This window comes from Bos indicus x Bos taurus, chromosome 2 (assembly GCF_003369695.1).
Source record: "Bos indicus x Bos taurus breed Angus x Brahman F1 hybrid chromosome 2, Bos_hybrid_MaternalHap_v2.0, whole genome shotgun sequence".
NCBI classification, from domain to species: domain Eukaryota; kingdom Metazoa; phylum Chordata; class Mammalia; order Artiodactyla; family Bovidae; genus Bos; species Bos indicus x Bos taurus.
In genome coordinates this window covers 85,471,543-85,487,158 of record NC_040077.1, presented here as the reverse complement: position 1 = coordinate 85,487,158, position 15,616 = coordinate 85,471,543, and the positions used below count along the sequence as shown (strand labels likewise).

The following is a 15,616-nucleotide window of genomic DNA, read 5'->3' as shown; positions in this document are numbered from 1 at the left end:
ATCTTTTTTCACACATTTGTAGGAGCACCTTGTCTTAGAATATGAATCCTCTCTGTGTTATGTGTGTTGCAAACTTTTTTTTCTCAGTTCACTATTTGTCTTTGCTCCTTGTTAATGCTATCTTTTTCCATGTAAAGATTTTGAACTTTTGTGTAGTTGAATCTGTGAGATTTTTTCTTCTATGGTATGTAGGTTTACAGTCTTGCTTAAAAAGATCTCCTACCTCTAAGCTTATATGAATATTTTCCCATATAGTTCTGTTGTTGTTCTATTGCTAAGTCCCGGTGGACTGTATTAGCACGTAAGACTCCTCTCTTTTCCACTGTCTCCCAGAGTTTGCAAATTCATGTCCATATGTTTCTTACTGTGCTTCTGTTGTTTTATTTATCCATAATCAATTCTTCTATTAAAATTTTCACTTAGAAACTATGATTATTGGGTCCAGAAAAGTTTTATGGTGCTCTAACTGTATCAGTTTAAGATCTTTCATTATGTTTTTATTACGATCCTCTTTTTTTCATTGGTTCTGACCTCAGTAAGAGTCAAATTTTCCACTTTTGCAGTTTGGTTTTGTTCCCTCCCGGCCATTGGAGGATTGTGATTTTTTTTTTTTAATTTACTTGCTAATGGGTAAGGTCACCCTAAGCCCCATGTGAGTTAAGCTGCAAGATCTATCTAGCACTGGAAAACCTACAGGAGGGGGGTGATGGAGTGCCAGTGTTGATTATAACAGCAGGTGGCAAACCTCCCACAGACCACATTTTCTCCCGTGTGGAGTTGGATGGGGCGGGGGTGATAGGTCTGTCTGTTCTAAGACCTCTCCAGGTACAAGCAGGGGAAGGGGAGCAGGCCTCTCCTAAACAATCCACTGGAATCTACACTTCCAGTGTAGTCTTCCAGATTGGAGGTTTAAGCTCCCCTTTTCCCAGAATCTCCTTCACTGAGCACTTTGAAACACTGAAAGTCATTCAAGGATCCCCAGTCCTACCTACACAGACCTTTACATTGAGATTCATATAGCCTCCAAGAAATGGTTTATGTAGGTGCTGCCCCAAGCTAGGTCCTTCAGGGAAATTCATAGTAATAGAGAGGTTGAAATGTCTGGGAATATTTGAGTGACAGTTGGATATAGTTAGAAAGCTAAACAGTATAACTGACATAAAATTAGGGGATTTGTATGTTCATTACTTCATACACTTCTCAGTCCTCCTAAAAGCAAAGTTTCACTTTTTTTCTCTATAGGTACAAAAAAAGTTTGACTTATTTTAGTACTTAAAATTGTTCAATCAACATAATTCTGGGGTAGATCAGAAGAGAGCTCTAATTTAGCACATAACTCAGCCAAGAAGAGGTTTCCAGGGCAACAATCCATATTCCAAAGCCAAATAGCTTTACCTTCTTGCCTTAACAATTGTATGAGAACATTGCTTCACAAACCTCATGTAGGTCCTTTATCAAGTAAATTTCCCATCATCCTGTGACATCAATAGGGCAGGTATTCCTTCTCCGATTTTTTTATATGTAGGAAATGGAGGCTCATAGATCACATAACAAGTAAGCTCACAGAGCTGGGGCCTTACTTAAATTCAGTTGATTTGAAAACTACCTGCCATTTTGTTGAAAGTAATTATTCACATTTGTTCATCTACTCACTAAAAAATACTTAGTGGGTCCATACTATTTGTCAGGAACTGTTCTTCAGATCAGATCAGATCAGTCGCTCAGTCGTGTCCTTGGTACCCTTTTAAATACCATATAGTGTTTTACAGTCAAAGCCCTTTAACCTGCACTATCATAAGTACTGTTTTTTATCAATCACATCTTCCTCCCTTCCCTAGGGTGCATAATTATAAGTGAACCTATTCATCTGGGTAAAAGGGAAATTTTCTGCTCTAAATATGGACAAACTGAGGCATACCTATGTTAGGCACCTATCTACTAAGAGCTGTGAGTATGGTAGAATTGTTCCGCTTGCAAATGAGGTCTCTTTCTCGTCACTGCTTAATTTATTCATTATATCTCAGAACACCTATAAACATAGTTAAAAACATTTTGACATTTAGTGAATTTTATTCCATGGAGAATGATCATTCAGCCAATTCAGGAAAATTCATGGGCCAGAATTCAGTACTTAATGAAAAAATAGATTTCATTAAACAAAGTTTCATGTTAGAAGCTCCCTAAATTCTTTTGGTTCCTTGCAGGTAATGAAAACTGTATAGAGGTACTTTTGGAGCAGAAATGCTTTCGAACATTTATCGGTAATCCTTTCACTCCACTGCACTGTGCAATGTAAGTAGAAAAACTGGAAGTTAATGGTGTGGCTTGAATTCTTTAAACCACACCTAGGGAAAGAGCTTTTGGCAGAAGGAAAACGCTTTTAGATTACAGATAAGACCAGTATATTCCATTTTGCTGCTAAAGGCAAATAAGTCTGATATCAAAGTGTAGTATCTAACATTAATGATTTTTCAGGAGCTTTTTGTGAAGTGCCGTGGTTCCAAGGTGGCTCACAAACCACCCAGGGAAACGGTAGGAAGGGGTGGACTGAGAAACAGTCCCCACCATGTGAAGAGCTCTTCAGGTGTATCAATAGTCACGCTTGTCTGCCAAATGCTAAAAATAAGTTGGGGGTAGCAATATTATCCCTGTGGATAATTAGAAAGACATTTTATTCCAGGAAGATTTCATATATGGTAATTTTCCAATCTTCGTAATGTTGAAATTCTTCTTTGGTAAATGAAACTTTTGCTCAAATTTTGTATCAAAATTTTTAAATGCATCAGATTATTAAAGATACAGTGCATAGAAAGATGGAGTAGGAGGGGATATATAATTTTTTAGAGAGCAATATTTTAAATTTTTAAATCTATTTTCATTTTAGAATAAATGATCATGAGAATTGTGCATCATTGTTACTCGGGGCCATAGATTCCAGTATTGTCAATTGTAGAGATGACAAAGGCAGGTAAGTGATCCTAAGAGCATGGCTCTTGTCTGTTGAATCTTAGCCTTCTTTGTGGCTCCATAGTGGCCAAACATCTATGTTTTTGATTGAAAAAGTAATATATATACATATTTTTAAAAATTAAGTGTAATAAATGACATATAAAGAAATTATCCTCTTAGTCCAAAAGCCCTAGCCTCTTCCACTGAGAAAACTACTTAAAACTGTTCTTTCTAAATTTTTATTTTCTTCCAAATATTGTATATAGATAACTACATAAATATATAAAAATATATATGTTTATATTCTTTTTATACAAATGAGAACATTCTATATTAATGTTCTCCTTTTAACATATCTTGGAGATCTTTCCACACCAGAACATATATATTTACCATATTCTTTTTAAAGCTTCATATTATTCCATTTACTGGATATGTTATAATTTAATCAGCTTGTCCTCCTTTGAAGAATATTCAAGTTGTTTCAGAATTTTGGTGTTTTAGTGAATGGTGCAATGAACAGTCTAGTACAAGTATCTGTTTGCATGAGCAAGTGCATCTGGGAGATAAAAGTGCTAGAATTGGAATTTTTTGGTTCAAAGATCATAGTGTTTAACTTTGATAAATCATGCCAAATTATCCTCCCAAAGAAACCAACCATTCACATTAAATGATGTAGGCTTTTTTTAAAAATAGCCAATTATCTACAAATCTAAGGCCTAATTTTGAAAGTATGTTTATCAATGATGAGAGAGGTCATTGGAACTCAAGATTAAAGGGTCAGTAAAGATGCTGATTTTATTATCAGGACCACTGCCTACACCCCCCAAATCTAGGGGTGCTGTTCACATAGGTGACACTTCAGTGTCTACCCTGAATGGCTTTTGGGGGAACCTGGTCACCATCTCTCTAAGCCAGTAAGTTTTAAATCCCTGAGATGACACCATGCACATGTTTCTCAGGCACATATAGAAAGGGAGTGTGTTAAGTTTATAGGACGCTAACATCATACCTGTTTTAAATCGTTAGGACACCACTTCATGCAGCAGCATTTGCTGATCACGTGGAGTGCTTGCAGCTTCTTCTGAGACACAACGCTCAAGTGAACGCGGCAGACAATTCAGGGAAAACACCACTGATGATGGCTGCTGAGAACGGGCAGGCTGGTGCCGTGGGTATGTGCTTGACTTGTGGGCTTGGAATTTAGGCCTGTCTAAAACCAAAGGCATGTAAAGTTGGGAAAGTGATCATACTCTCGGTATATACATGTTAGAGAAGACCAACATTGTATTTAAGCCACCGGATCTGCTGCTGCTGCTGTCACTTCAGTCGTGTCCGACTCTGTGTTAACTTGGTTATTGATAGACTTTGTCAATTAATAACAGTGAAATCTGTCAACATTTAGAAACCAAATAGAACAATAGAATCATTTTACTGGGAGATAACAAAACTGTAAAGACAATTAAAATTAATGCCTGTAGGGACTTCCCTCGTGGTCCACTGGGTAGGACTCCATGCTCCCAATGTGGGAGCCTGGGTTTGATCCCTGATCAGTAAACTAGGTCCTGTGTGCCTCAACTAAAGATCATGCATGCTGCAGCTAAGACCTGGAGCAGCCAAAGAAATAAAAATAAATTAATGACTATGGAATTTGGATTTGAATAGAACAACTATGGCAATAAAGTGGCTTCCCTGATAGCTCAGTTGGTAAAGAATCCACCTGAGGAAACCCTGGTTTGATTCCTGGATTGGGAAGACCTACTTGAGAAGGGATAGGCCACCCATTCCAATATCCTTGGGAGAATCCTCCCACAATGCAGAAGACCTGGGTTCAATCCCTGGGTTGGGAAGATCCCCTGGAAAAGGGAAAGGCTACCCACTCCAGTATTCTGGCCTGGAGAATTCCATGGACCATATAGTCCATGGGGTTGCAAAGAGTCAGACACAACTGAGTGACCTTCACTTTCATGGCAATAAATTGTTCCTTTTTTCTTTAAAAATATTAGTTATGGTAATGTGAGTATACAAATTTAAAAGCATTATTGTTTTGGTAGTAATTTCTTCAAAATGCATGTAATTAGCATGTAGTCTTAGTAACTATCTTTTGGCTTTTTCTGCAGATATTTTGGTGAACAGTGCCCAGGCTGACCTGACTGTGAAGGATAAGGACTTGAACACATCCTTACATTTGGCTAGTAGTAAAGTATGTAAATGGATTTGAAACATGGTTATTTTAGTGTAATGATAAAATGATAATAATAATACCTAAATCTGTCCATCAGAAGTGTGTGTATCATGGCTCTTAATTAAGATGTATGTTTTCCCAGGATGGTGTCATTCTCAGTGAAATCAAAGGGGGAAGCAAAGGGCAGACCCACACAAATGGGTTGATGGGCTATGCTTTTCAGGGAATTTGCCACTTGAATTCTTGCCACAATCTGGTTTGATGCTGCCACTGAATCTGTCTTCATGGTTGTGGTATCATATTTTGCTTTTAAACACAGGTTAGGAACTTAGTTAAATGGCTTCTAAAATATAAGCAGTTCCACATGTTTTCATTTATTCTGCTTGAAGACGTAATAACACAGCCAAAAATACTCTTTTATGAGGCAAATAAATGTATTCATTTAGGTATGCTTCTCTTGTCTCCCTTTTCTTCTGGTACGTAGTTCAGTGCAAAGAATGTGTTTGTTTTAAGAGCATCATGTTCACATATAGCTTAAGGTTCCTGCTTCTGTAAAAAAATAAATGTATGGTTTTATGAGAGTGGGATCATACTGTTGGATAACCTGCTTTCATTACTGAATCATATATTATGAATATCTTCCTTTCAGACATCATATATTATAGTGTTTTGTAAGATGTATGGAACCCTGCCTTAGGATTGTGCTACCCTTGATTCAACCCATCCCTTATTGTTAAACGTTTCCTTGTTTCAAATATATGCTACTACAAATAATACTAATTGTAGTATAATAATCTGAATAAATTCCTAAATATGAAATTAGTGAGTCTAAGGCTATGAACACTTCTAAGACCAAAATGCCCTGTAATAAGGTTTTAACCATTTACATTCCACCAGCAGTACATGACAATGAAAACTCCATAGACACTTCTAAAATTATCTTTACGTGTTTCCCTTATAAGGCATTGTAATATGATGCTAGTTGACACCAGTGATGGTGGTTTGTTCCAATATCGTTGTATCATCAAAGGTGTTATCTGTACCCAGTGGTACCAGAAGTCTCAGCTATTCCTTTCATTGGTTACATTTTCCCATTTCATGATCCGCAAAAAGTGGGTACCACAAAAAGTGCTCAGGTTCCTGAAGTTCATGTCAAGTTGTGGTGTTTTCATGAATATAAGTACAATGCTTTTCAGACTTATTGTGCAAATGAATCCCCTGATAATCTGGTTCAAATGCAGATTCTAATTTAGTAGATCCAAGAGTGGGGCTTGAGGGTCAATATTCTAACTCCCAGGTGATGCTGATCCTGCTGTTCTGTTGGGCCACATTTTGAGTGTCAAGGGTTTAGGAAGTGGTCACCCCTTAACCAGGCGCTGGGCCTGAAGTTCCAAAAGGGTCTCTATTTTATTAGTTAATTCTTTAGATTTTAAACTATCATTAGTCATAACATATAGAGGTATCTTTTGAATGAGGAATAAAAGAATGACCTTTGCTGGAAAAGACTCTATTATATAAGGCAGCCAGTGATGAATGATACAGATAACAGGTACAATGGGGTATTTGAAGGCTTGAGGAAGGAGATGGGACTTGACTTGTGTTTAAAAAGCTTTGTTGAAGAATTTAAAGGACACTCCTAATTCTACTCTCTGTTTATCTGCTGACCTAGCTGACATATAGCATCAACTTCAGCTCTCTGGACAGTAATTCTAAAAGTTATCGTAAAAATTATAATATTTTAGATCAGATTTATATTAGTCAAGTCCTAAAACACCTTATTTAGAATCTTTGAAAATCTAGGGCTGATTAACCATTTGCTCTTAGAAGAAAATGTATTATTCAGAAAATAGCCTATTTTGATATTAGGCAGGGAATACATGTTAAATTTAAAGCATACTGAAGTGATTTCCCCAGGACAGTTCTGTATCTCTGTTCCATTTACTTATCTTTTTTTCCTTCGTTAGGGTCATGAAAAATGTGCCTTGTTAATACTTGACAAGATACAAGATGAGAGCCTTATTAATGCAAAAAACAATGCACTGCAGACGTAAGTGTGACTACTAAAGTGTGACTAAGTCCCAGATTCATAGTCATTTACTCGACCAACAATAAAAATGTGCTATATTCTAGGCTAGAGTTGGGGGATGCAGTGATGAAAGACACAAATCTGGCTTTTCCTTTCTGAAGTTCATGGTCACTATCTACAATTGCTGACCAAGCTAGACATTTTTAGTTAGAAATTTTCTTCTGATATGCCTTCATAGAATTTTGTGAGGTCTGTGTTTTTCCTTGCTGATATTTCTAAGGTAGTACTAAAAATATAGTGGTTGTTAGAAAATCTTATCAGCCTCCATATTTGAGGATAAACTATTTTTTAAATGTATTAGTTTTATGTATTCTTACTGGAAAACAAGTTTTATAAATCAGGTTCCCAGAATATGTTTGAAGCATTTAAGCTATTTGTGTTAATTATATTTTAATATAATTCAGTGTAATCCTTAGCATGAAAGACCTAAAAGCTGCTTCATTTTCCATTTTAGGAAATTACCTTTGCATTTGTTTTAAGATGCAAAGAATATATATGCAAAGAAATATAAGAATTTTTTTCCATTAAGATTTTTAAGCAGAATAGCAGAATATATTGTTTGACATTATTCTTTAAGATATTCTAAATTCAATAAAACTTCCTTTCATGCCTTTAGTAATAACAAGGTTTAAGATTATGTATATGGATGATAATGACATCAGTCATATTGATTTCATATTGATTAACTGTGTGAAACAGTGATTCAAATACTGATGTAGAAAGCAAGGGGTAAAGAACCTTCTAGAAAACACACCAGAACTTGAGTTCTTTCTCTGGCTCCCTGTGACTTGTCACTAAGGTTGTTTGAGGTGTAAAATATTTGTACAATAATATCTGCAGAAGAATTTGGGCCAATGTGGAAGAACAGTTGGATCTTTAGCTCTTCAGAAATCTTTTTTGAAAAAGTAAAAATACTCGTGTTATTTATAGATTCTCAAGTCCTTTCTTTCTTTCAACTACACAGACTACTCAAAATGCCACATTCTCATACAAATATGTATTGCGGTTGACACTCGGTGTTGTCTTTTTTTCAGACCCCTCCATGTGGCCGCACGCAATGGCTTGAAAGTGGTCGTTGAGGAGCTGCTGGCCAAAGGGGCTTGTGTACTTGCTGTAGATGAAAATGGTAAGTGGGAAAAGTAAGCCATTATTTCAGGTGCCAATGCACCTGCTGTGAAGCCAGAGGAAAATGGGAAAGCCAGGAGCTAGTTTAAAAAAGCAGTGAGAACTCTCTTTCCCTTGGAAGTTCCCTGTGTGTGAGCAGTCAACAAAGATAATTTGTCCTGTCTGTTGTTGTAAAACACATAGTCTCCCTGCAGTCCACCAGCGCCTTCCATATGCATGTCATGTTAGCAGCTGGTCTCAAACTCCTCAGCATGGGGGTTGAAATATGTTAGATACACTCAACTTGGTATTCGAATGAAATTTTAACTGCACATGCTGAAGAGTTAGGGATCACATGTGTCATGGGTGCATGCTCAAGGGCTCAAATTAAAACATCTTTGTATTTCAGTTCATTCTGAGATCAAACCTCTAGGTATTATTTTGCAGAACAGATCAGAACTTGTATTTTCAGTATGGATATTTGGGGAATATCCAAAAATTTTTAAATGAACATCTAGGCTTGAAACCTTCTTCTGATCTATACCACATTTCTTTTCTGAATGAACTAACTCTTAACAGAAGCTTTCTACTCTGTTTCCTAAGAAATTTAGAAACTCATGAGTATGAGAATTATATTAAACTACCATGCCTTTTAACTTTGGGGAGCAAAAGAGGAACTTCTGGATATTTATCAATTCAGTAGTTTTTTGAATGTGGCATTAATTGTGGCATTTAATTCAAGTATTATAAGATGTATTAACATAATTCAACTGCTTATTACAGGTATTGGAATTAGCAGCTCATGCCTATTTCTCAGAAGTAAGCAGCCATATGACATCATTAGCTGACTCCTATTAGTTTTGGTTTTGCAGCCCCATTTATCCTAGCATGTACCCCGCTCTGTCCCCAACCTGACTCATGTAGGAGATGCGAAAAGTTCTCTATTACTCCATCTCCTCAGTCTTCCTGCCCCACCTTCCCTCACCTTCTTATTACCACTATATGTATATACATTAATACTTTAGGGTTGGAGTTTTCTCCAAAATGACCCAAGAGACCAGAATGAATTAGTTTTGCCTTTCTGCAGTGTAAGTCTGCTATATCTGGGGCTTGTTCAGCCCATAGCAAACTCAAGAATAAGTGCACCAGGGTTGTATAACCACAGACTATATCAGAGCTTAGCTACACCCTAAAGGCCTAGGAACATTTGGGATGATTTTGTACCGCACTGCAATCTTAATTACTTATCACAAACCTTTGTGGAATGGAATGTTAAGGTATCTGTCCATTCTTGTTTGTCTTCATACCAGAGAGAGGACTTGTCTGTTAAGCGGGGAGGGGAGCAGAAATCAGGTCAAGTGCTAACAAATGATACAGCAAAAAATTAAGATTTTTGAGCCAGTGCCTCTGAATAAAATGAGCCAGTGGTTAGTAGAAAGTTTAGCCAGGAGAGGGGGCAGGCTAAACCTTTCCAGCCAATAGAATAAAGGTTGAATAAGGGTAGACTGAATCGAAGACTTCACCTACCTCCCCATGGCTCCTGCTTCATGTGTTGAAATAGTTTTCTCTTCCAGACCTGACCCATCAAGTTCACATAGTAGAGAATGACATGACTCCATGGCACACAGCAGTCTCCCCATACCTGTTACATTTAGGATTTGGGACTTTGGCTGGTGGTGTTGACATTATTTAAAATTCTGTTTAAGTTTCTTTTAAATGATAGTACATTTCACCACAACCAACCAGTGCTGTATCTCATCTACTCAAATGATTCCATCTCTCTAGAACCAGCTTCCTGGTGCATTCTTCATGTAAAGTATATATAAAGTGACAAAACAGTGTTACTGACTCTTACAGACACCTGATTCTCAACACCCTCTCTAATCTGACGGAAAGTCATTGTTCTCAGAATGAGAGTGCCCTGACCCCAGCCCAAGGCGCATGGTGTGTGTGCTCTCAAGTGGAAACAGCTTTCTGATTGTCCTGTGGCTGTTTTTGTTTTTTGTGGAATTGTGTCACACACACCGCCCCCCCTCATGTTTCTGTTCACTAGATGAAGACTGGAATCCTGCCTAACTCCGGATAATATAGTGCTTGTTGTTGTCATGTAAGCTGGGGAAGAAAAAAAAAAACCCTCCATCAAATGTCTACCCCTTCCTGGTCCCCTCCAGCCTCACCCCAAGCATGACTTGTGGGAAGTAACTCCTTTTGCCTGGCATGATTTCTAACTCGACATACATCTCCACGTGTGAGGTCGTTTGAGATGTACTGTGGGACGCTCACGCCACTTCTGGATTGCCCGGACTAACCACTGCCTTGTCTGCATTTACGCCCAGGTCATACCCCGGCCCTGGCTTGTGCTCCTAACAAAGACGTGGCTGACTGCCTGGCCCTCATTCTGGCTACCATGATGACTTTTTCTCCTTCCAGTACAATGACGGCTGTCAACTTCGTTTGTTTTAAAAAAGACAGTTTGAGCAGGACGACCCTCTCCAACCTGGGTAGCATGGTTAGCCTGTGCAGTAACAATGTAGGCTCTGAGGATGGGTACAATGAGAATGATTCTGATTCGGAAACTTTCTGATTTTGGACTGTAGAAGCTTTTCCTTGATCACCCATGTTGGAGGAAGGGAACAAAGCTTGAATTCCAGATGTATGTTGTGTTCAAGTATTATTATGGGCCGAGCTTCCAGAAGCCAGTAGAGAAGAAATTAATCAAGCCCAGGGAAGGCAGCTAGGCTGTAGGGCAAAGCTCTCACACAGTTGGGCCTTGGTTTTACTTTGTTTCATGTTTTCCTTAGAGCTGAGATACTTCTGTGAAAGTCTACCTCTCATTTTAAATATGGAATTAAAAAAAAAAAAAACATTTAATTCTTTTTCTTTGGGGATAATGCAACAAAGAGGGAGATTTTTTTTTTCTTTTTTTCATGTACTCACTCAGCAGTGAGTTCTCAAAAGTGTATCGATGTGACATTCATGTCCCCAAGGAAGGGAGGGAAGGGCTGGATAGGAGATGCCTCAAACCTCTGCTCAATTTGATGTTTACTTCCTTACTAGAAGCCAAAGGTAGAGGTGTTCATCTTCAGAAATAATGCCTGTAATAATCTTTTTTAAGGGAGTCCAATTATTCATAGGCTTCCCAGGTGGCGCTAGTGATATCCTCTCTATAGTGTACTGAAATATCCAGAACTTCTTTTTGAGGATTTTTAAGTTGCCAAATGAAGGGGAAAATCCACTGAAAATTGAACTTGCTCTTTTCATTTAACAAAAATATGGCACCCAGTGCTCCCTGTAAAAAGCCTGTGACTAATTTTCACCAAATGATTGAACCGGAATCACTTCAATAACATTTCAGGTGAAAATTATATTGCACCGAAACTTTTGAGATATATGCAAATATGAAACTACCCTTTATTAATTTGTCTGTAAATCAAAATACTAACTTTATTAAAAACATAACAGCCATCAGTATTGTTCATCAGTAGTGAAATGTTATATGAGCTTTTCGGTCAAAGTCATGCTCAGTGAGTGGAAGTGTGACTCCAAAAAAGAATGAAGTGAAAGCACGATGTAAAAATGGGTGAAATGGAAATTAAAGCCGATTAAAGTTGCTTCCTGATGAAATCATCGTAGTGAACACTGTGTCTGCTCCCTCTCCTCTGCCAAAGCTTCTAGGTCAAATGGACCCCGCTCCGCACCTGGAATAGCTGTACAAAAAGAAGAATGAGACTTTAAATTACACACGTACACATGCACATGTATATGTATGTATTTATCTGTGTCTGTAGTTCATCAGCCAGCTATACACGAGGACCAAAATGCTTCAGTCTAAAATTGAAGATTTAAATTGTTTTCCTTCAAAATGGAAGTAAGAACTGAAATAGCTTTTCTATGGAGTTAAAATGTAATCTTTTTGCGTAAGTCTTTATTGTATTTTATATTTCTTATGACACAGATTTCTAGCTGATGGCTTAACATTTGTAACTAATAATGTGTTTACCACAGCTTAATTTTTTGCCAAACTAGAGAAAATGTTCATATACTTTGATGTATATGTGTTTGTATTTATTTGAAATGAAACAAATGCCGAGGAAATATCCATTGTTTATTCTCTTTTAATTCTTACTTGGAATAACGAGGAAGCCGGAAAATATACAGAACTTTCCCTGGGCTGGCCTGCATTCCTGAGGGCAAGCCCAGAAATTCCACTGCTAAGGTTTCCAGCCAACCCTCAGGTTCTTCCACATCGGTTGAAAAAAGGTACAACATCCATGACTCAGCCTGTGTGTAGCCAGCTCAGAGCTTAGAATACACTGCAGTCCTTATGCTTTTCTTCGAGATGAAAACTGAAGTGGGTAGTGGGTCATGTGCACAAAGAGGGCCCAAAGAAAGATAAGGAAATTATCCTGAATGTGCTGAAAATCTCATGGTCCCAGCAGCCTAATGGGAAACTCTGTCAGTGTGTGGGCACATGTACCAAGAAGAGAAATACAAATCACCAGCTCATGCTATTTTCTACTTGAGGAAGAGACAGGACAGAAATATGTTGCATTAGAGTACTGCTCTCCAATATTTTATAATGGGTTCCATTTTCACTCTGGAAATTTCTATCTTAATGTATGTGAAATATTTTTTAAACAGTGTCCTAACATACCTAGATCAAATACAGATACCATATTATGTATTTCATCTAACTGTAAAAGTCTTCACTCTGTAATATTCTGGATTTTATTAAAAATTCATGTTGGGTTCTTCACAAATGAGAACTTGTTCAAAGGACTTATAAGAACTGGTATTAGTTTCATTGAAACCTTTTGTTTCACCACTGCCATTGTTTTTTTTTAATTCTTGGTGTTGTGTTCCTTTCTTTTCTCTGTCCTTTTTGTCTGCTTGGAGATGAGTTTTGAAAAAGTGGATAAATTGTTAATGAGCAATAATGACCTTACCTTTACCAAACCCCTGAAAGTAAGGGAGCTCTAACACTGCAGAAACGTGATACATTGTGGAGTCTTTTTCCAGAAGTGAATGGAAATCTTGCTCAGTTGGCCTTTAAAGCAGGAAACGCGATGCCTGATTTAATGGTGAAGCAGCGTTACCATTTCTCCTATAGAGTAGCACAGAGAACAAGAAATATTACGGCAAGGCAGTGACAGCTCTGCGACATTATCTCTGGAGCTGCATTCTGACTTTTCCCCAGTCTCACTGCCAGAAAGGAGGAGGACAAAAGAACAAAATAAAATCATGCCGTGAATTGCTTATTGAATCTCTCTCCCCCACTCTCTTTCTCTTTCTCCCTCTTCCCAAGACCAATTTTTTTCCCTTAAGGAACGACTTTAAAAACTGAGTTCTGTGTTTTTCACTCACATCTCTTAGAAAACTAGATTTGCCACATAGCTTTCTAAGAAAAACAAAAACAGAAAACATTGTGCTTTTAATTGAGTCTTGGTTGTTTTGTGCTTTTACCTTAATATGTTATTTTTAGACTGTATTTTAACCACAGCCACAGGGATCATGTTTCATTGCACTTACCTATTTGCCATGTCTGCCTATCCTTGGTAAATACATTACTATCTCCAAATTGCCTAAAATCTGCTATGATTCTACAGTAAATAGCTCAGGGGATTTCTATTTATCACTAATAAAAGGGCACCATAGTATGTTTTGGTACTTTAGGCAGTAAACAGCTGCTGGGTTTATTATTTTATTATTAAATTAGGACAAGAACATCAAATGGATTTGCTGCACTAGTAATCTTTGTACTGTTGAGCAACTTGGTTTGCTTATCTGTTGTGTTGGTTGAAGAACCCATCCCTTTTTTTTTGTCTTGTGATATGAAGTTAGAGTGCCTTTTTATATTTGTATATTCTGAAAATATTCTGTGAAATGTTTTGTATTTTTTTTCATTTGAGTGTTATCAGAGCAATATAATACCAGTGAATTTTCATTTCAGCCTTTCTTTGAATGTATAAAGTGTCTTTTTTCCTCTTTCCCCTTTTACCTGCTTTGAAATGAAAATGAAGATGCTGAAGTTTTCTATAGGAATTATGTTTGATTTTGCAGTGCTAAAATGCTTTCTTTTTACAAAACCATAAACCATAGGTCAGTGTTATAGGGGAAGAGCATTTTAAGATAGTGACAATCTGAGTGTGTGTATAAAATGTAATTCTATGCGTTTCTTATGCAGTGACCTAAAAATTCAATGCAAATATCTTTTGTTTGGTAGTTTTGTCTATATATTTTATGCTTTAGCATGTGCAATATATCTTTGCAAAACGTGATGATACAAATCTGGTGCCAGTGTTATATTTTGCATAACATATTTGTAACAGCATAAAATATTGTTTGATGATTTCAGTGGGATTTTGTCTGTAATGTTTTCTTATGAAAATTGGAGTTGAATGACTCTGGTAAATGCCATGACTATAAAAATGAGGAAATGACTTTTAGTTCAGTGAATGACTTTGAACCAATTGGAATCTTCTCAAGCACAGTTTAATACTTTTTCAACTACTGAATGCTAATCATGTCATGAAGTACTTAACTGTAATATACTATGGAAATGCATTCAGATGGTTATTTTTCCAAATAAAAGCGGTACAAATATTGTTGCAATTTGTGTTGTCTTTAAATTTTCCAGTTATGCTAATTTTGCCAATTATTATGCTAACTTAAACTTTTATCCCCTACTAAAGCCAAATTAACCTTAAACTTTTAAAATAATCAAGATAGAGATATATTTTCTATTTTTGTTTATATAATCACAATTAAAGCAAAATATTTCAGACAGATATTTTATGTTTATTTTACCTATTTATGCCGCCAACATTTTTTATAAAGCAGTTAAGCTGGCTTGCAACAAAAGATGTGATAAACTGGAAACAGGAAAATTAGGACAACAAAACAGAACTCAAACTACAGGAATTCTAAATTTAATGCAGTGGTTATAACTAAATTTGAGTTTGGTCTAAATTTTCTTATAGCTGAAGTAAGAGGGAGAAATGTGATTAATAATAATATATAATTATTTATATAATAATGTAATCTATATAATAAAGTCTACAGATCACATATATCAGAAAAGGAGAAACCTGTTCAGTTCAGTTCAGTTCAGTCGCTCAGTCATGTCCGACTGTTTGCGACCCCATGAATCGTAGCACGCCAGGCCTCTCAGTCTATCACCAACTCCCGGAGTTCACCCAAACTCCTGTCCATCGAGTCAGTGATGCCATCCAGCCATCTCATCCTCTATCGTCCCCTTCTCCTCCTGCCCCCAATCCCTCCCAGCATCAGGG

The 15,616-nt window shown here is 37.1% G+C and overlaps 1 protein-coding gene across 9 annotated transcripts in view; it reads left to right on the top strand.

Annotated features, from left to right (window-relative positions):
• The window catches only part of ANKRD44 (ankyrin repeat domain 44), a 312,052-nt gene extending 297,116 nt beyond the window's left edge, over positions 1-14,936 (top strand). For 4 of the 9 annotated variants that reach the window (XM_027563508.1, XM_027563498.1, XM_027563489.1 and 1 more), the window contains exons 22-28: positions 2,205-2,292; positions 2,885-2,968; positions 3,979-4,124; positions 5,070-5,152; positions 7,099-7,181; positions 8,255-8,346; positions 10,661-14,936. In XM_027563508.1, the coding sequence (XP_027419309.1) occupies positions 2,205-2,292; positions 2,885-2,968; positions 3,979-4,124; positions 5,070-5,152; positions 7,099-7,181; positions 8,255-8,346; positions 10,661-10,908 (824 nt within the window). In that variant the 3' untranslated portion in view covers positions 10,909-14,936. Of the gene's footprint in view, positions 1-2,204; positions 2,293-2,884; positions 2,969-3,978; positions 4,125-5,069; positions 5,153-7,098; positions 7,182-8,254; positions 8,347-9,107; positions 10,460-10,660 lie in introns of those variants that run through there. The other 5 variants (XM_027563567.1, XM_027563537.1, XM_027563546.1 and 2 more) reach the window with 2 other exon arrangements.
• The last annotated feature ends 680 nt before the right edge of the window (positions 14,937-15,616 follow it).